General features: G+C 48.0%; 1 protein-coding gene across 1 annotated transcript; it reads left to right on the top strand.

The window, feature by feature from the left end:
- The first annotated feature begins 6525 nt into the window (after positions 1–6525).
- Positions 6526–7038, top strand: LOC149407840 (uncharacterized). The gene has a single exon (XM_089622227.1). It carries the CDS (start codon positions 6526–6528, stop codon positions 7036–7038), a length of 513 nt encoding a protein of 170 aa, XP_089478353.1.
- The last annotated feature ends 14483 nt before the right edge of the window (positions 7039–21521 follow it).

The following is a 21521-nucleotide window of genomic DNA, read 5'->3' as shown; positions in this document are numbered from 1 at the left end:
GAGGGAGGCGGAGTCTCGTCAATGACCCCTACGTCGCCTCTCGAGACGTAGGGTCGGGTCAACACTTCGATTGGGACGCTGCCCTCGCCGTCCTCGTCTATCCCAGACGCGAGGCGAGCTAGGGCGTCGGCGTCAACGTTCGCCTCTCGAGGAACCTGGACGATCTCGAACCACGACAGGGCCTCCAAGTTCTTTTGGGCCTTGGACAAGTAGGCGATCATGTGTGGCTCCTTTGCGGCGTAGTCGCCCTTAACCTGATTCATGATCAATTGCGAGTCGCAATGGATGCGCAGGTTTCGGGCGCCCAACTTGTTCGCTAGCTCCAAGCCGACAATCAGAGCCTCGTACTCTGCCTCGTTGTTGGAAGCCTTGAACTCGAACCGCAGGGCGTACCTCAGCTTTTCCCTATCGGGATTTGTGAGCACAACGCCGGCGCCAGCCCCCCGGGCGTTTGACGCGCCATCCACGTGCAAGTCCCAGACCGGCCCTATCGGGTCGTTGGTTCTCTTGTTTGACGACTCGCTATGGTCGTCCTTCTTGCCTTCCGTGGTCTTACTACTTTCGTCGCCCTCGTTGGTTGGGGGCGCGCTCGTGAACTCGGCGATGAAGTCGGCGAGGGCCTGACCCTTAATGGCGGTTCTCGGTTGGAACTCGACCCCGTATTCGCCCAGCTCTTGGGACCATATCGCCATTCGAGAGGAGGTCCCTTTTTGAAGGGCCTTCTCGATGGGATGCCCCGAGCGGACCACGATGGGGTGCGCTTGGAAGTAGGGCCGGAGCTTTCTCGCGCTCATGACGAGGGCGAGGGACAGTCTCTCGATCTCGGGGTATCGGGTTTCGGCGTCGAGGAGCGCCTTGCTAACGTAGTAGACCGGCCATTGTACTTTGTCCTCTTCGCGTATGAGGACCGCGCTCACGGCCCTATCGGAAACCGCGAGGTAGAGGTATAGGGTTTCGCCATTCTTTGGCTTCGCGAGGAACGGGGGGGAGGTGAAATAGGCTTTCATATCTCGGAATGCTTCCTCGCACTCCTCCGTCCATACGAACCCGTCGGTCTTTTTCAGTGCCTTGAAGAACGGTTGGCACCTATCAGTGGCTTTGGAAACGAATCGCGCCAGGGCGGCGATCCTCCCCGTCAAGCTTTGAACTTCTTTGACCTTTTGTGGCGACCTCATCTCTAAGATCGCCTTAATCTTCTCAGGGTTGGCCTCGATCCCGCGGCGGCTCACCATGTAGCCCAGAAACTTTCCAGACTCGACCCCGAAAGCGCACTTGTTGGGGTTAAGCTTCATCTTGTAGCGCCGCAGAATCGTGAACATTTCCCTAAGGTCTCGAACGTGGTCGCGGGCTTTGAGGCTTTTGACAAGCATGTCATCCACGTAGACCTCCATAGTCTTGCCAATTTGATTGGCGAACATGCGGTTCACAAACCTTTGATACGTTGCTCCCGCGTTTTTGAGGCCAAAGGGCATGACCTTGTAACAGTAGAGTCCGCGGTTCGTAACAAAGGTGGTCTTGATCTGATCCGGCTCGTGCATGCGGATCTGGTTGTAGCCTGAATAGGCGTCCATGAAGCTCAGCAACTCGTGGCCCGCCGTGGCGTCCACGAGCTGCTCGATCCTCGGGAGAGGGAAGCTGTCTTTCGGGCAGGCTTTGTTGAGATCTTTGTAATCGATACAGATCCGCCACTTCCCGTTTGGCTTCTTGACCATCACCACGTTGGACACCCACTTGGGGTGCTCCGCCTCCCTGATGAAGTCGGCGGCGAGAAGTTTGTCAACTTCTTCACCAATGGCTTGGTACCTCTCCCCACTGAACGCTCGTCGCGGTTGAACGCGCTCGGCCACCCTCTTGTCGTCGTTGAGACGATGAACCATGATCTCGGGGTCGATCCCCGGCATGTCGGCGTGTGTCCATGCAAAGACATCTTTGTGCTCTCGGAGGAAAGCGGCGAGCTCGATTCGGGTCTCAGACGGGAGTTGGGCGCCTACCTTGACTACTTGGTCAGGTTTGGCGTCGTCCAACACGACGGGAACGAGGTCGTCCGGTGTCTCCACCTTTCGACGCTCGACTTCGTCCCTTTGGTCTAGCTCTCCGAAGGTACCTCCTTCCTCTAACTTGCACGGGAATTTGTCTCCGAGTTGGAAGACGGTGCTCACCACCTTCCCTTTCCCTTTTCCGTCCACGCCCTGGATGTAGCACATCCTCGCCATGGATTGGTCTCACAACATCACGGCGATCCCTTTCTCGGTCGGGAACTTCATCATCAGGTGGTACGTGGACGTTATGGCCTTCAACCGATTGAGAGTCGGGCGGCCGACGATGATGTTGTAAGCCGAGGGCTGATCCACTACTAGGAACGACACGATGTGGGTAACCTCGAGCCCCCCCGGCGTACCGAACGTAACCGGGAGGTCGATAGTTCCCTCCGTCATAACCCTCTCCCCAGAGAAGCCGAAGAGCGGGGTTGATATCGGGGTCGGTCTTACCCTGGATAGCTTCATCCTGTCCAACGCCGATTTGAAGATTATGTCGGCGGAGCTCCCATTGTCGATCAGGATTCTCCGGACGAGGTTGTTGGCGACCGGGGCAGAGACGACTATCGCGTCGTTGTGTGGATGGAGAACTCGCATTGCTTCTTGTCCGGTGAAGAACATGGACTCGAAGGGGGCCGGAGGAGGGACCTCGTACGTATGGTTGATGTAGTGCGCTATTTTCCCTTGGGAAACTTCGCGCACGTACTTCTTCCTTTGCGTAGCCGAGTCTCCGAACTCCGGGCCACCCAAGATTGCACCCACGACGTGAAGTTGCGAGCTCTCCGGCTCTTCGTTTGTCGCGCGGTCCGTGACAGTCACCGTCGCCGGACCTTTCTTCCCTTGCCGCGGGCGACCTCCGTGCGCCGCGGCCGTCCTGATAGTTCTCAGGACGTACTCTTTCAGCTTCCCATCTTGAATCAGGGCCTCAATCTGACGCTTGAGTTGATAGCATTCGGATGTCAGGTGCCCGTGATCTTGATGGTAGTCACAGTACTTGCTTTGATCCCTCTTGGCGGGATCCTTCGTGAGCGGGGTTGGGCTCCCCAACTTGTCACGGTGCAGAGCCAGGATTTGCTCCGGCGGAGTGTTCAGAGGAGGGAATGGCGAGAACTTTCGGAAGCTGTCGACATGTGACGGCCTCGGCCCGGGGAGGGAACGGCCGTTGGGGGCCTGGCTTCCCTTATTCCTCCTATTTCGGGGGTCGGGACGATCTTCATCTCGATCGTCGCGGCGGCGACTCCCCTGTCCTCCTGACTTTCGACCATCTCGGCCATCGAGATAGTCCTCGACTCCCATGTATGTGCGGGCTCTTGTCATCAGCTCCGCCATGTCACGCGGGACTTGGCCAACAATAGACTTGAGGAAGTCGCTCGTGCGCACTCCCTCGGTGATCGCCGTGATGGCGTCCCTGTCGTCGAACCCTTCGACCTTGTGAGACTCCTCGGTGAAGCGAGCGAGGTATTGCCTCAACGTCTCGTCTCTTCATTGTCGGATAGAGAGGAGGTGGGTCTTCGGCTTCTTTTGCGCCACGAGGGTGGCGAATCGGGCGAGGAAAGCCTCTCGCAAGGCCCGGAAAGACGGGATGCTTCCCGGCCTCAAGCTTCGGAACCATTCAAACCCCGAGCCTGTGAGGGTCAGGCTGAAGGCTTGGCAGAGGGTGGCGTCCGCCTGCCCCTGCATAGTCATCCACGTCTCATAGTGTTGGACGTGGAAGTGGGGGTCCGTACGTCCATCGTAGGGGGGAATGGACGGTAAATTGAAGTTCCCCACGCATGGTTGCGCGAGGATTTGTGCGGCGAAGGGAGAGTATGATTCCTCGATCCCTCCGTACGGCCTTTGCCTCCCCGACTCCCTCATTTCGATGATTTGATTCTAGACTCTTTGAATCATTGTGACCATGTCGAGCCCGTTAGCGGGGCCGACCGTCGGGGCCACGGGAGTCACCGGTTGGCGTTCGTTGGACGCTTGGTCCACGACATTGGCCTGTGGCCGGCCGAGAGTTGCGGCGGGGAGCGCGTCCCTTCGAGAGTTTAGCCTTTGGCGGAGATCCTCCCCTCGGGAGTTTCTCTGCGCCGTCAAGCACTCTCTAAGGTCCACACTCGGTGCGGGGCGAGGTGAGGTCGCCCTTGGTCGGACCGTCCGGCGGGCGCTTCGGCTGTCGGCCCCATCATCTACCAGAGTCGCTCTCTCCTCGGCGAGGGGCCGTGTCCGGCCACCTCTTGAAACCGAGGGGGCGAGTCCCCGGGAATGTGACCGTGCCTGCTGCCGCGCTAGGTGTGACGGCCCGGCCAAAGCGTCGTTGGGCCTCTTGGGCCGCGAAGGGGCGAGGCTAGGCGTTGCCTCGTTGGTCCTCGACTCCCCCACATATTCGGAGTCGGAGTAGTCTTTGGCGGACCTATCTTCAACATCATAGCCGAGGAGGTCGGCTATGAGCGTACCGTCGACGCCGGGGCGGTCAAGGAGCTCCGCAAGCCACCGGGCCGTGTCCTCTCGGAGCACGGCCTCGGGGTCAATCATCGGGTCTTGGGGCTGGCTCTCGCTATCGCGAGGTTGCCCTTCAAGACGATGTGCGAGGCGTCGAAGACCGTACCTCGAGCTCGTCGCTCGGGTACCCGCGGAGGTGGTGGGAATGTGACTCATCTCTCGAGAGTCGTGAGAACAAAGGGAGAAAACTGGTAGAGGGAATGCGTCGTCAAGGTCGAGAGAGCCCCTCCTTCTAGCGCCAAAATGTTGTCGCAGTTTTTCGGACAACGATTTAGGAGTCGCAGCGTGTTAGACCCAAGGCCGGACCAAGTGGTCTCGTCTCGACTCGAGCGTGTCGGGCTTGGTATCCCAAGCCGTCCCTTAGCTGTAGATGATCTCTATCTCGTCCAAACACCTGATACGTGAACAGAAAGGTGCGAACTACAAAGGGGAAACAGAGGGGTTGCCGCTGTTTACCTCTCCGACGCTCAACATTAGTAGGATTGAGGTGGTTTGTAGAGGGTTTAGTGTTTAGAGGCCGAGACTTGAGAGAAACGAGCGAGGTACGAGTTCGACAGCGTTTCAGTACTCAAATTCGGATTACCTGGGTCGAGGGAGAGACCCTCATATTTATAGGCGGCCAAGAGGTGTTTGAGGAACCCCTTGGCCGAGGGCCGGCCTTGGAGGGCCGGCCTTGGAGCGCCGGCCGTGGAGAGCCGGCCTTGGAGCGCCGGCCGTGGAGAGCCGGCCTTGGAGCGCCGGCCGTGGAGAGCCGGCCTTGGAGCGCCGGCCGTGGAGAGCCGGCCTTGGAGCGCCGGCCGTGGAGAGCCGGCCTTGGAGCGTCGGCCGTGGAGAGCCGGCCTTGGAGCGCCGGCCGTGGAGATCCGGCCTTGGAGCGCCGGCCGTGGAGAGTCGGCCTTGGAGCGCCGGCCGTGGAGAGCCGGTCCTGGAGCGCCGGCCCCGGAGAGCCGGTCCTGGGGCGCCGGCCTTGGAGCGCCGGTCCTGGAACGCCGGTCCTGGAGGGCCGGCCTTGGAGAGCCGGCCGTGGAGAGCCGGCCACGGCGAGCGCCGGCCCCAGACGAGCGCCGGGTTCAGGACGGCCGCCAGCGTGGCCGTCGTCGATCTACCGGACCGAGACGGACCGGTAACAATAGACTCACAAGATTCAACGATAAATCTAAATGCTCTCACACAAGCAAGAAAAATCGCCCCTAAACGGTAAACCAAAATTCGCTCCACGACGCTCTCGTGAGAGAAAGAATGGGCCAGTTGAGTCCCCAGGCGTGACACGCGCGCCATGGCGTCACATTCGCAAGGGCACAAGACTCGACCCGAGAGACTCAACCCGAAAACGCGACCAGTGCACTAAGGTGCCACACTCGCCGGGGGATAAGAGACTCAACCCGAAAACGCGATCAGTGCACTAAGGTGCCACACTCGCCGGGGGATCAAGTCAACACCTAACCCCGCCTATCGCACGACACGCGCACCCAAGGGTGCCACGCTCGTAAGGTGGAACGGCCACACAAATGTGGCATCGTGCTCGCTGCCCAGTTCGTGAGCCGAATGGCAGCGAGTTACAAATGGGTTTCAAAGGCTTGCGTCCGCCGGGCGTATCTGGTCTAGCCAGCGTCCGCGGGAAACCAGGCCACACAAATGTGGCATCGCGCTCGCCGCCCAGCTCGTGAGCCGAAAGGCAGCGAGTTACAATTGGGTTTCAAAGGCTTGCGTCCGCCGGACGTATCTGGTCTTGCCAGCGTCCACGGGAAACCCGGCCACACAAATGTGGCATCGCGCTCGCCGCCCAGCTCGTGAGCCGAAAGGCAGCGACTTACAAATGGGTTTCAAAGGCTTGCGTCCGCCGGACGTATCTGGTCTAGCCAGCGTCAGATTGAGGTCCTCATCCAGGATGGGAAATTAAAAAATTACATCCTCCGTACAATCGAGAATACCACGGGGGGCGGGTAGCGCCCGCAGCATGAGAAGAAAGGTCAAGCCACAGTCACCGTCAACGACCGCGCGGTGAATGACGATCCGGAAAGCTCAGGAATGCAGCATGGGAGGCCTTGAGCTCGAGGACTCCAACACACAAAGGAAGAAGTACGTGAAGGACGTCTCTCAAGGGAAGATCACTCACCAAATCAACCACACCTACGAGGCCCCCCCCCCGTCCCCCTTTGAGGCTATGTTCTTCCCCAACCAGGAAGCGGTGCATGTCTTGCACCCGCACAACGACGCAATTGTCGTCTCGGCATCGGTCGCCAACAACCTCATCTGGAGAATTCTGATAGACAACGACAGCTCGGCCGACATTATCTTCAAGTCAACTTTCGACAGAATGAAGGTGGCTGGGCTATGGCCGACCCCGATCTCGACCCCAATATTTGGATTCTCCGGGGAGAGGGTGATGACAGAAGCTACCATCGGCCTTCCGATGATTTTCGGGACACCCGAAGGGATCGAGGTCACTCACATCGTGTTGTTCCTGGTGGTGGATCAGCCGTTTGCTTACAACAAAATCATTGGTCGCCCCATCTGAACAAGTTGGAGGCCATAACCTCCACTTATCACCTGATGATGAAATTAAAAGTGCCCACACACTAATTCCTTTCTTTCTCGAGTGATTATTGTGATAGAAACTTTTGTGGTTGCCCCGAGAAAAAAAGAGAGACGTGCTACAAGGGGAGACGAACTTTTTAACCTTCCTAAGGCTTCTTGACGCTCAAGCTTCTCAAAGGTTAGTAAACATATATAGCTCATTAATAGTTTTTAATTTATATGTACTTGCTCTTTGTCTAGGTTAGTAAAATCGTTTTACTTGTTTTAAAGAAAATTTTTAAATCCCGTCGCTTGTTCGAAGCGTTAAATATTTTCATAACCCTAGTTCAATCCCAACAAATGGTATCAGAGCTATGGTCAAAGATATGCATGTACATGTAATTAAAACTATGAGCTTGAAAATCTTTTTCGAAAGTTTACTAATTTTGTGACAAGTTAGAATTGTTTTCTTAGGTTTTTTTTTTAATTTATTGCTCATGTCGTTAAATTAAAAATTAGAATTAAAACATATTAGAATCAGTTCTAAAAGTTTTTAATTTTTTATAATGAAAAAAGTGTTTTTAAGTTTGAGAAAATTTCGAGTAATTTTGTGACTAGTTATGTTGTCTTGCTAGTTTCATTTCTTTACTCGTTTGGTTTTATGTTTGTTGTTATATTCTTTTATACCATGTTAATAAAACACATGTAAAAGAACTTCCTAAAACGTTCTGTTACACTCGATTCTTATTCCGCACTCAAAGTCCGAACTTTATTTATTTCCAGTTTTCTTCGAGCTCGAGAAAACCCGCAGTAAAAGTGGCATAACTCTCAACTCAGAATTCAAAATTTAATAATTCATTATTCAAATTAAAGGTCTGTTTGTCCTCTTTCCAATACAATTGGTTTTCGGTCAAAAGGACATAGCAGCCACGAGTTATGGTGATTTAACTCCGAGCTGCGCGGCTATTCCGAAAGTCCAGTTTTCTATAATTCCGGATTTTCAACCCCACTACCATGAGTTATAGAACTCTAATGAGAAAATTTCCTTGAGCAAATTTTTTTTATAAGATAATAAACATAATGTGAAAGGTTAAAATATTTTGATTTTTGAAAGTTTAATTGAAATGGAATTTTTACAAAACTAGTTTGAATTTTGAAAACCCGTTTTCGGTTTCAAACTTGAAAATATTTTGTCATCCAAATCAAATAAGTTTTTTAAAATGGTTTCAAAACTAAATCTATATCACATATGTTCAAAATCTATAAGCTCTTGATAATTTGAGTGGGAGGTCTCCTTGTAGACGAGCCAAAAAATAAATGTTGTTTAATCTCAAACTTTCAAGTGTTCAAGTGAGTTGAAGTTCACACTTCCCTCATGCACTTTCCCGAATAGAAAATAGGAAAATGTCCTAGTATGTACATTGTGCCTTTCTGCACTAACGCTGCTCTTCCTTGAACATGAAGATCTAGGATTCCTTTTTAGAAGTCCACTCTATAGCTCTATAACTAGGAAAGTTGTTTCCGAACTTATAAAGACGATGTGCCAACTCCAAAAACAAAGTTGGAGAGTTATACTTGTTGTTTGTAACCCACGATCCCCAATACTAATGAAAGAAGCAATTAACATAAGACTAAGAGTCACTCTTGTGGCCCTCTCTTCAATGGGAGTACTCTATGTCGTTTTTTCTTCGATCATTGATCAAAGAGCTACGTCCGAGAATGAGACGATGAAGACAAGGCCTCCTCTTGGGGGATTGGTTTTTTCAAAGTTGACCTTTTAGGACTAAGTCGTTGGTTGCACACTTAGGCTTAATCCCTAGTAATCCTCCCTTGAGACTCTGCGAAAGGATGTGAGTGATCAAACCAATTTAGAAGCCTGCTAGTCAAAGTTGGTGTATTGACATCATGGCTAAGCATTAACGATGTGTCATTTACTTATAAAAGGAGACTTTTTGCGGCCTTCTCTTGGGGGAGTAGATTGTCATTTCGTTTATAACACCTTTTGTAAGGACAAGTTTCTGCGTCACCAGTATTTGGAGATATGGAAATAATTAACGAGTTTCCATTGTTACAACTAAATTCTCGAGTGAATTATACTCCAATGGATTTATCGAATTAATTTTAAATATGTTAAGGTTATGAAAAATCTCGGAATAAATAAAGGAATTATCGAGTTTAACTCGATTAATAAATTATTTCCGAGGAGACATTCCGGAAATTAATTTAAGAAATAAATTCTCAAGAACGAGAATTAATTCCGAGGAACCTTAAATATATTTTAATTAATCGAGAACGAACGAGAAAATTCTCGGTTCGAATCATATAATTATAATCCGTTCGGTTATGGATTCAAGTAAATAATTATATGAAAGGACGTGGTTGTAACAATTTTAAGGGATCCATTTGAAAGAAAACAAGGAAAAGAGTTTGGATTGTGAATAAGATGTTTTTTTTCCTAGCTTGCCACGTCATCTATGACTCATCTTCTTCAAAGTGATAGGTATCACTTGGCCGAGTGAAGAAGAAAAGAATCGGCAACCAGGAAAAAAAAAGAAAGGAAAAAGAAAAGAGAAAGAAGAGAAGGAAAGAGAAAGAAAAGAGAAAAAGAAGGAGAAGAAGAGAACCAAGAGAGAGAGAGCGGTCGAGCGAGCGAGAGAGAGAAAGAGATTGAGGGAGTGAGCTCGCGGAGGAGGAGATCGGCCGACAGCAAGTCACCGAGGCCGAGACTCGCCACAGGACGCACGCGCGGCCGAGAAGGAACCAGCGCCGCCGCGAGCAAGCCGAGGACGCCGGAGCAGAGAAACTCGCCGGAGAAGAAGGAGAGAGGGACGGCGACGGAGAAGGTAAGCTCGATTTTGAACTTATCTTCCTCTATGGTTCGGATTTGTGGAAAATCATAGAGTTAGGGTTTGGAATTGGGGCTTTTGGTTGTGAGTTAGGATTTCGGTAATGATTCCTCTGATTATGGTGGTGTTCTTGGTTTTGGACGGGTTTGGGTGTGGTTTTGGTCTTGGCCGTGTAGAATGGTTCTGGCCGTGTGTTTGATCTTGATTTTTGGGACGTGATTCTGAGTTTGATGTTGTTTTTCTAGTTTGAGAATAGGAGTTAACGGTTGTTTCGTTGTTGTGCGTGTGAGTTATATATGTTGAGAGTCTAGGCTCGTTTTAGGTGGGCTGAACAGGTCTCGGGGCAGCGGCTCGGGATGGCGAAGAGGCTGTCCGAAGGTTGGCGGAGCTGTTGCGCGAGTGACGACGGAGTGGGGCTGGTCAGCGAGGTTCATCGGCTCGATTGGGACGAGCTGTTGGGCCGGGGACGGCAGCGACGCTGTGGCGGCTCTCAGGGGGCTGTTTATGGCAGTCTCAGCCCGGTGTTAGCGAGTCGAAATTTCCCGAGTCTCGACTCGTGCTAGTGCGAACCTGTAATTATTTTTGTTGGGTCGTTCTAGATTATGAGAGTTGCGATATAATATCAATATGTATGTTTTGTAATTAAGCTCGTTTAATATAAGTTAGTAAGAAAAATAATTAATATGTATCATTATTAAACTCGTTGATTATTCACGTAATTATTTAGTATATTTATCTTAATTATGTATTAAAAATCGAGTTCGACTATAAGCTCGACTCTTTTAATTTTGAAAAAGAATATCAACGAGAAATGTTTTATTTACGTTCTCAAACGTTATAACTTGTCAATAAAAAGAGACAAGTCATAAAAGATTTTCTAAACCACATTTGAGAAGTGTCGGTTTGAGTTATTTTCATATAACTTACGTATTCTATAGATTGTTAGTAAGAGTTTCTTTATACGTTCTTTTCTTTTAGTTTCGACCTTCGGGAACCTATCCTAAGCAATGGGCTTTGTCCCGTCAAAAGAATAGGTGGTCGAATAGCGGGGCGTTTCTTAGCCTAGATCAGGGAAGTTGTTAAGGCCTTGTTCTTAGGCGTCGATTCTTTCCCGTCTCTGTTCTGTCATGTATTCCCTGATGTTTGTTCTGTCATGTATTCCCTGATGTTTGTTCTGTCATGTATTCTCTGTTCTGTCACTAGGAGGACGTTTTGAATACGTTCCTTATGAGCTTTCTTTTAGTAGAAGTGTGTACGTTAGTAGATCAATGGACGAGATACTGAGTATGCTCGATGTTCGATCTTTCTCTTCCATAGATACGTCCAGATTGCTATAAGGATTAGCAGGAGAAGCTTACGAGGACTGGGTTATACGTGAAGTTAAGAAGAACCCTTTTATCTGGAAGAGAAGATCTCAGGATTTGAAAGAATCGTTATCCGGGTAAGTGGATTATAGGCACCTACAATATCAAGAAATATTATATATATATCATTATATATACATATATTGTACGTGCATTTTCTATATGCTTTCTAGTAAGCATGAGTAAGATAAACCAAAAGACAATTCACTATCAAGATTAAGGGCTTTAAGCCGCTAACGAATTGGGAAACGGAATTAGTCCGGCTAACAAAAATGGCTAGAGGTAACTAGGAACCCGAGCCTTTGCTATGTGTTTAGTTAGCCACCTTCCAGAGATCCAGTCCTAGTGAACTGGATTATGAGAGACTGAAGTTAAGACTCGTATTCAAAAGCGAGAATATTATGATAGGATCTTTGGGAGTCGCATCTCAAGATCTTATAAGTCACGAGTTAATAAGCGAAAAGAATATATGGTAAGATCGGGATTACACCCGAATTAAGCAGTCTCTCATGTTAAGTTAATTAAAGAGAAAACATAGAATGGTACCGCCTCCGACATATACCCCTTGTTAGCAGGTACCTATTATGCTTCGTGCTGGTACCACATGGGGATTAGGCAGGAGACTGTGCACCCTTCTGTCTGGCGCCAATAAGACATGTGTCGTGCGGATATCATTAAGGGATCCCGAGCAGGAAATGTATTGTATGATGGGAATTGCCGGGACCTAAGCTGGCATATTCTCAAGTAAGAGGAGTTACCGGGACCTAAGCTGGTAATTCCATGGATTATGATAAAAGAATGTTATGATGTGAATCACCGGGACCTAAGCTGGTGAATTCTTAAGTCAGAGGAATCTCTCTGGACCTAAGCTGAGTGATTCCTAAGCAGGATGAATCTACCGGGACCTAAGCCGATTGATTCTCAAGTAAGGTGGATTTATCGGGACCTAAGCCGATACTTCCGCAAGTTATGAAAATATATGATCTCATGTTATGTATTGTTTATGTGTTATGTGCATTGTGCATTAGATATGTAGATATCCGCTTACTGAGTCTTTCGACTCACAGTTATTATCTTGATATTGTAGATAAAGGAAAGGCCAAAGAAGACTGAGCAGAGCATCAGCGAAACCGGTAAGTAAGTAGGCGTGTGTATGTACGGCTGCCGACCTGTGGCTAAGTCAAGGGCGAATGAGTTTGTTTTGTTTTTAAAAGACGAGTCTTTTGTTGTAAAGTTTTAAATAGTATGTTTTAAGAAAAGGTAGATACGGAAGATATCTGCCGCGGCTCGCGGGCGAGCTAAGGCTCGCGGGTCGTGACATAATTTTTGGTATCAGAGCCCAGGTTGAGCCGTTTCTGTAGACTTGTGGTCGTACATACACTAACTTACTTACTTATAAGTCAGCTGATGTTTAAGATAGCCTTATCTATAATATCTTGTTGAGTCTTTGAGAAAGATAGCGGTTATGCTAGGATAACCGAATCCTTACCCATTCCACATGAGTCGGTAGCGGAAGTCGAGAAGAAGAACTTCACCGACAAGAAGAAAAAGGGTTGGGATAGAGACTCCAGGTCCAAGGCGCCAAGAAATGAAGGAAGTTACAGAGGAAATCAAAGTGAGAACATGTACAAGAGGCCAAGGGTTAATGATTTCCCTACGTGCAACAAGTGCGGCATGAAGCACCCAGGAGAGTGCCGTATAGGAACCTCAAGCTGCTACCGGTGTGGCTTGGGAAGTCATTTTGCACGGGATTGTCACGTTTCAGAAGAGAAGATCGCTTACCTGAAGAATCAACCTAAGGCCAAAGCTCGCGTCTTTAGCATCTATGGAGATGAAGTAAAGGAGTCATCGTTTGGAAGAACCGGTTAGATTTTTATCCTTTACTCTTTAGTTATGCATGCATGCATATGGAAACTATGTATATTCGTCTATTGTGTCTTGGTTCAGTTCTTGAACTTGGTAGTTGATGAAGTGGATTCCTGGTTAGTTATATCTAACAGTTAGGAAGTGACTATCTTAAGACCAGAATCAATCTGCTGTTCATCAAGCGATGACATGTTTAGAGGAAGGTATATCCTCTCTTGTTTTCTGAAGATGGAAAATTATCTGGAAACTCGATAGTGTGATGCAGAAGGAGTACCCTGCTTTGCTTTAAGTTTCGAGGACGAAACTAACTTAAGGGGGTAGGGATTGTAAGGACAAGTTTCTGCGTCACCCGTATTTGGAGATATGGAAATAATTAACGAGTTTCCATTGTTACAACTAAATTCTCGAGTGAATTATACTCCAATGGATTTATCGAATTAATTTTAAATATGTTAAGGTTATGAAAAATCTCGGAATAAATAAAGGAATTATCGAGTTTAACTCGATTAATAAATTATTTCCGAGGAGACATTCCGGAAATTAATTTAAGAAATAAATTCTCAAGAACGAGAATTAATTCCGAGGAACCTTAAATATATTTTAATTAATCGAGAACGAACGAGAAAATTCTCGGTTCGAATCATATAATTATAATCCGTTCGGTTATGGATTCAAGTAAATAATTATATGAAAGGACGTGGTTGTAACAATTTTAAGGGATCCATTTGAAAGAAAACAAGGAAAAGAGTTTGGATTGTGAATAAGATGTTTTTTTTCCTAGCTTGCCACGTCATCTATGACTCATCTTCTTCAAAGTGATAGGTATCACTTGGCCGAGTGAAGAAGAAAAGAATCGGCAACCAGGAAAAAAAAAGAAAGGAAAAAAAAAAGAGAAAGAAGAGAAGGAAAGAGAAAGAAAAGAGAAAAAGAAGGAGAAGAAGAGAACCAAGAGAGAGAGAGCGGTCGAGCGAGCGAGAGAGAGAAAGAGATTGAGGGAGTGAGCTCGCGGAGGAGGAGATCGGCCGACAGCAAGTCACCGAGGCCGAGACTCGCCACAGGACGCACGCGCGGCCGAGAAGGAACCAGCGCCGCCGCGAGCAAGCCGAGGACGCCGGAGCAGAGAAACTCGCCGGAGAAGAAGGAGAGAGGGACGGCGACGGAGAAGGTAAGCTCGATTTTGAACTTATCTTCCTCTATGGTTCGGATTTGTGGAAAATCATAGAGTTAGGGTTTGGAATTGGGGCTTTTGGTTGTGAGTTAGGATTTCGGTAATGATTCCTCTGATTATGGTGGTGTTCTTGGTTTTGGACGGGTTTGGGTGTGGTTTTGGTCTTGGCCGTGTAGAATGGTTCTGGCCGTGTGTTTGATCTTGATTTTTGGGACGTGATTCTGAGTTTGATGTTGTTTTTCTAGTTTGAGAATAGGAGTTAACGGTTGTTTCGTTGTTGTGCGTGTGAGTTATATATGTTGAGAGTCTAGGCTCGTTTTAGGTGGGCTGAACAGGTCTCGGGGCAGCGGCTCGGGATGGCGAAGAGGCTGTCCGAAGGTTGGCGGAGCTGTTGCGCGAGTGACGACGGAGTGGGGCTGGTCAGCGAGGTTCATCGGCTCGATTGGGACGAGCTGTTGGGCCGGGGACGGCAGCGACGCTGTGGCGGCTCTCAGGGGGCTGTTTATGGCAGTCTCAGCCCGGTGTTAGCGAGTCGAAATTTCCCGAGTCTCGACTCGTGCTAGTGCGAACCTGTAATTATTTTTGTTGGGTCGTTCTAGATTATGAGAGTTGCGATATAATATCAATATGTATGTTTTGTAATTAAGCTCGTTTAATATAAGTTAGTAAGAAAAATAATTAATATGTATCATTATTAAACTCGTTGATTATTCACGTAATTATTTAGTATATTTATCTTAATTATGTATTAAAAATCGAGTTCGACTATAAGCTCGACTCTTTTAATTTTGAAAAAGAATATCAACGAGAAATGTTTTATTTACGTTCTCAAACGTTATAACTTGTCAATAAAAAGAGACAAGTCATAAAAGATTTTCTAAACCACATTTGAGAAGTGTCGGTTTGAGTTATTTTCATATAACTTACGTATTCTATAGATTGTTAGTAAGAGTTTCTTTATACGTTCTTTTCTTTTAGTTTCGACCTTCGGGAACCTATCCTAAGCAATGGGCTTTGTCCCGTCAAAAGAATAGGTGGTCGAATAGCGGGGCGTTTCTTAGCCTAGATCAGGGAAGTTGTTAAGGCCTTGTTCTTAGGCGTCGATTCTTTCCCGTCTCTGTTCTGTCATGTATTCCCTGATGTTTGTTCTGTCATGTATTCCCTGATGTTTGTTCTGTCATGTATTCTCTGTTCTGTCACTAGGAGGACGTTTTGAATACGTTCCTTATGAGCTTTCATTTAGTAGAAGTGTGTACGTTAGTAGATCAATGGATGAGATACTGAGTATGCTCGATGTTCGATCTTTCTCTTCCATAGATACGTCCAGATTGCTATAAGGATTAGCAGGAGAAGCTTACGAGGACTGGGTTATACGTGAAGTTAAGAAGAACCCTTTTATCTGGAAGAGAAGATCTAAGGATTCGAAAGAATCGTTATCCGGGTAAGTGGATTATAGGCACCTACAATATCAAGAAATATTATATATATATCATTATATATACATATATTGTACGTGCATTTTCTATATGCTTTATAGTAAGCAAGAGTAAGATAAACCAAAAGACAATTCACTATCAAGATTAAGGGCTTTAAGCCGCTAACGAATTGGGAAACGGAATTAGTCCGGCTAACAAAAATGGCTAGAGGTAACTAGGAACCCGAGCCTTTGCTATGTGTTTAGTTAGCCACCTTCCAGAGATCCAGTCCTAGTGAACTGGATTATGAGAGACTGAAGTTAAGACTCGTATTCAAAAGCGAGAATATTATGATAGGATCTTTGGGAGTCGCATCTCAAGATCTTATAAGTCACGAGTTAATAAGCGAAAAGAATATATGGTAAGATCGGGATTACACCCGAATTAAGCAGTCTCTCATGTTAAGTTAATTAAAGAGAAAACATAGAATGGTACCGCCTCCGACATATACCCCTTGTTAGCAGGTACCTATTATGCTTCGTGCTGGTACCACATGGGGATTAGGCAGGAGACTGTGCACCCTCCTGTCTGGCGCCAATAAGACATGTGTCGTGCGGATATCATTAAGGGATCCCGAGCAGGAAATGTATTGTATGATGGGAATTGCCGGGACCTAAGCTGGCATATTCTCAAGTAAGAGGAGTTACCGGGACCTAAGCTGGTAATTCCATGGATTATGATAAAAGAATGTTATGATGTGAATCACCGGGACCTAAGCTGGTGAATTCTTAAGTCAGAGGAATCTCTCGGGACCTAAGCTGAGTGATTCCTAAGCAGGATGAATCTACCGGGACCTAAGCCGATTGATTCTCAAGTAAGGTGGATTTATCGGGACCTAAGCCGATACTTCCGCAAGTTATGAAAATATATGATCTCATGTTATGTATTGTTTATGTGTTATGTGCATTGTGCATTAGATATGTAGATATCCGCTTACTGAGTCTTTCGACTCACAGTTATTATCTTGATATTGTAGATAAAGGAAAGGCCAAAGAAGACTGAGCAGAGCATCAGCGAAACCGGTAAGTAAGTAGGCGTGTGTATGTACGGCTGCCGACCTGTGGCTAAGTCAAGGGCGAATGAGTTTGTTTTGTTTTTAAAAGACGAGTCTTTTGTTGTAAAGTTTTAAATAGTATGTTTTAAGAAAAAGGGAAAAATTCGACCATATTTTTGAGACGTTTATGTAAATATTTTAAAAGTTTTTCTAGAAAATGTTTTCTGGAAGCGCTTCCACCAAAGTTTTTATGAATTTTATTTATGTCAAGTAAGATACGAAGATCTCTGCCGCGGCTCGTGGGCGAGCTAAGGCTCGCGGGTCGTGACACCTTTGGATTTTATCAAATCTTAAAAACTTAAATCCTAAACCAAAGAGTAATTATAAACTTGTTTCAACTCTTTTATGCAAAATGTCTCCCAACCATCTCTCAACCATCATTTCCTCAAAACAAACTCGAAACCGAAAACTATGTAACCTCAATATCATCCTTACCGTTAACAAGAACAAATGAGTACTCACCACCGCGTGTCCTCCTCAAAGGAATGATGCTTCGACTCAAGAGGACAAAGACGCTTTGGCGGCCTGGCTCCGCTCCTATGAGATTGTGAGGTGCTATATCTTAGCATCTATGAACAATGTGCTGAAACAGCAACATCGTGACATTAAGATAGCCGCTGACATGCTCTATAATCTCCATGAGATGTTTGGAGGGCAAGGGCGTAAGGCCAAACAACAACTAGTCAGACAGTTTATGAACTGTCGCATGAAGGCTGGGACTCCTATCAGGGACCATATGATGTTGATCATTAGTTACCTAAATGAGATGGAAATCCTAGGATCTGAGATTGACAAGGAGACCAAAATAGATATGATCTTAGAAACTCTCCCCGAATCTTTCGATACCTTCTAGCTTAACTAGTCCATGAACAAGCTAGAGTACACTGTCACCGAGCTAATGAAGGAGCTTCACACTACTGAAGGTCTCACTAAGAGAAAGAGGAACCAAGGACAGGCATATGCTACTAAGCACAAAGCCTCCGCCTCTGGATCTAAGAAGAGACCTCACAAGGCCGAGAAGAAGACCTGTCCCGCCTATCTCAGAACTAAGGAACATAGTATTGTACTAATTACCGAAGCATGCTTAGTAGCTGATAATATATCAATGTGGATTCTTGACTCTGTTGCTACTAACCATATTTGTTGTTCCTTGATTGGAGGAAGGTGACTTCTGCTTCAAGTGGGGTGATGGGAGCCTGTTGTCTGCGAAGGCTGTGAGATCTGTGATGCTGTCTTTCAAAGACCGCACTTTAAACTTGAATAATGTTTATTTCGTTCCTTTCTTTGGGAACAACTTAGTATCTGTTGCTCGTCTTCGTGAGCAAGATTATTGTTTAAAGTTCATTAAGAATGGAATTCGTATTTCGTTTCCTGATAATTCTTTTGTCACTGATGCATGTATGAAGAATGCTCTTTTCTACATCTATCCCATTTAACCTTCTCTATTAGACACTACAGTAGATAATGATCTAGTTAGGGAACCAAAGAGGATCAAAGTTTCTGAATCCTCGGATCTAATAAAATCAACATATCTCTAGCACTTAAAACTTGGTCATATCAGTCTAGAGAGGATTAAGAGAGTTGTGAGGGACGGTCCACTCCAAGCCTCTGCAATAGGTTCACTACCTACTTGTGAATCTTGTATAGAAGGGAAAATGACTAAGGCATATGCACACGTGCTGAGGCAAAAGACTAGAAAGTTGGCTAGTAGGTCAGAATTGTGTCTGCTCGTTGGATATCGAAAGGAAACCAAAGGTTTCACATTCTATAGTCCTGAGGACGATAAGACTTTCGTTAGCACGGATGCTCGTTTCCTTGAGGAGGACTTCATGAAGGATGCAAAACCTAGAAGCAAAATTGTGCTTGAAGAAAAGTTGGGTGAGGAAGCTTCTACCTCATCTGTGAGAACTAATCTTACCCTAAGTGAAACACAACCTAACTCTTCAGAATCTCGTCAAGTATCACTTCGACATAGTGGGAGGGCTACTCAAAAGCCTGACAGGTACATGTCCTATTGAGACTCTCTCGTAGCCGTCTCCGACATGGATGACCATGTTTCCTATATCCAAGCGATGGCTTGTTCTGAATCAATCCTTTGGCTTGACGCCATGAAAGTTGAAACGCACTCGAAGTATGTCAAAAAGGTCTGGAAACTCGTAGACCTTCCTGAAGGGATTAAACCCGTAGGGTGTAAGTGGATATAGAAGAAGAAAAGGGGTCCGGATGGGAACGTCGAGACGTTCAAAGCACGACTTGTGGCTAAGGGTTATACCCAACAAGAAGGGATTCATTATGAAGAAACCTTCTCGCCAGACGCGATGCTTAAATCCATCCGCATACTTCTATCCATAGTTGCAGCTCTCGACTACGAGATCTGGCAAATGGATGTCAAGACTGCCTTCCTGAATGGCAATCTTGACGAGCGCATTTATATGGCTCAACAAGACGGTTTCGTGGATAAAGGTCAAGAGACCAAGGTTTCTGAGTTACTTAAGTTCATTTATGGATTAAAGCAAGCATCTTGGTTGTGGAATATTAGATTCGATGAAACTGTGAAGAGCTTCGGCTTTTAGCAGTCAATAGATGAGCCATATGTTTACAAGTTAAAACATGAAGGTAAAGTTGTGTTTCTGGTGCTATATGTCGATGATATATAACTCATAGGTAATGATGTGGGTAAAGTATCTGAGGTTAAGGTCTGGCTGGCAAAGCAATTCGATATGAAGGATCTAGGAGGGTACTGGCGATTCGGAGGATATCAAGACTTCTCTCACAAAGGACGGGGGACTCCTTGCCATGTTTGAAGCCGGTCCTTCGAACCCCTTACCAAAGACAGGGGACGTACCTGTTGCCTCCCAAGAGGGGAACTCTCGACGTTCGGCCCTTGACCGACTTGGTCAAAGGGGGAATGTTGCGGAAAGTCAAGGCACGCGGAGAGCGCGCCGTCGTAGATGAATCATGCGCCTCCATACAACAAGCCCTGATCTCAGGGACCATCTCACTACTCAACGCAACGGACGTGGCAATGATCTAAGAGAGCGATTGAGCTCTCGACCCAACATCCCGTTAGCAGCCCCAACAAACGGGAACCGCCGCACGGGTCAATGGTGTAATGAAAGGCGGCAGGTGATACCTCTCGAACAGGGAGTTACTCCGACAACCGGTCTCGATGTGGTCACTATGATCCACAATCTTCAAAATGAGGTACGAGATCTCCGGGAATATGGAATAGGCAGGAGTGCCTATGGAGTCGTAGAGGAGAATTCCTCGCCTTTCACGGCTCAGATATTGGTTGAGGTTTGTATGGAAAATTTCAAACTCCAGAACCTCGCTCCCTATGAAACCTGGATGACAATGCAGGGTGTCTCTCCCGGCGCAATGTGTCAAGCCTTTAGTCTTACCCTTGCCAGACCCGGTTTCGAGTGGTTCAAGAACATAAGGCCGGGAAGCATCCACTCGTTCAAAGACCTGAAGGACATGTTCCTAGCACGGTTCGCCACATCCATGGTCCAAAAGAAGACCAAGATGTACCTGTTGTCAATGGTTCCCACAAGAAGAGTTGTAGTCTTTATTTTGTACATGTTACCGATCCGTCCCGGCCCGGTAGGACGACGACGGCCACGATAGCGGCCTCCCCGAGTCTCTCCCGGTGCACGGCCACCTCAAAGCCGGCCCTCGCCGCCGTGGCCGCCTCAGTGGCATCCCTGGCGTTCATGGCCGGGTCAGAGGCGTCCATGGCCTCCATGGCCGGGTCAGAGGCGTCCATGGCCTCCATGGCCGGGTAAGAACCGTCCATGGCCGAATCAGAGCCGTCCATGGCCGAGTCAGAGGCGTCCATGGCCTCCATGGCCGAGTCAGAGCCGTCCATGGCCGGGTCAGAGCCGTCCATGACCGAGTCAGAGCCGTCCGTGGCCTCCATGGCCGAGTCAGAGCCGTCCATGGCCTCCATGGCCGAGTCAGACGAGTCCATGGCCTCCATGGCCGAGTCAGACGCGTCCATGGCCGAGACAGAGCCGTCCATGGCCGAGTCAGAGCCGTCCATGGCCGAGTCAGAGCCGTCCATGGCCTCCATGGCCGAGTCAGAGCCGTCCATGGCCTCCATGGCCGAGTCAGAGACGTCCATGGCCTCCATGGCCGAGTCAGAGCCGTCCATGGCCGAGTCAGAGCCGTCCATGGCCTCCATGGCCGAGTCAGAGTCGTCCATGGCCTCCATGGCCAAGTCAGAGGCGTCCATGGCCTCCATGGCCGAGATAGAGCCGTTCATGGCCTCAATGGCCGAGTCAGAGGTGTCAATGGCCTCCATGGCCGAGTCAGAGGCGTCCATGGCCTCCATGGCCGAGTTAGAGCCGTCCATGGCCGAGTCAGAGCCATCCATGGCCTCCATGGCCGAGTCAGAGCCATCCTTGGCCTCCATGGCCGAGTCAGAGGCGTCCATGGCCTCCATGGCCGAGTCAGAAGCGTCCATGGCCTCCATGGCTGAGTCAGAGCCGTCGATGGCCGAGTCAGAGCCATCCATGGCCTCCATGGCCGAGTCAGAGGCGTCCATGGCCTCCATGGCCAAGTCAGAGCCGTCTATGGCCGGGTCAGAGCCGTCCGTGGCCGAGTCAAAGCCGTCTGTGGCCTCCATGGCCGAGTCAGAGCCGTCCCTCGGCCAAGGGTTTGTTCGTAACGGCCCTTGGTCGCCTATAAATACATGGGTCTCTCCCCTAAT

Source organism: Urtica dioica, chromosome 1 (genome assembly GCF_054948205.1).
Source record: "Urtica dioica subsp. dioica isolate 48M chromosome 1, U.dioica_male_clone48M_v1_H2, whole genome shotgun sequence".
Lineage (NCBI taxonomy): Eukaryota > Viridiplantae > Streptophyta > Magnoliopsida > Rosales > Urticaceae > Urtica > Urtica dioica.
This window is presented reverse-complemented; position numbering and strand designations above follow the sequence as displayed.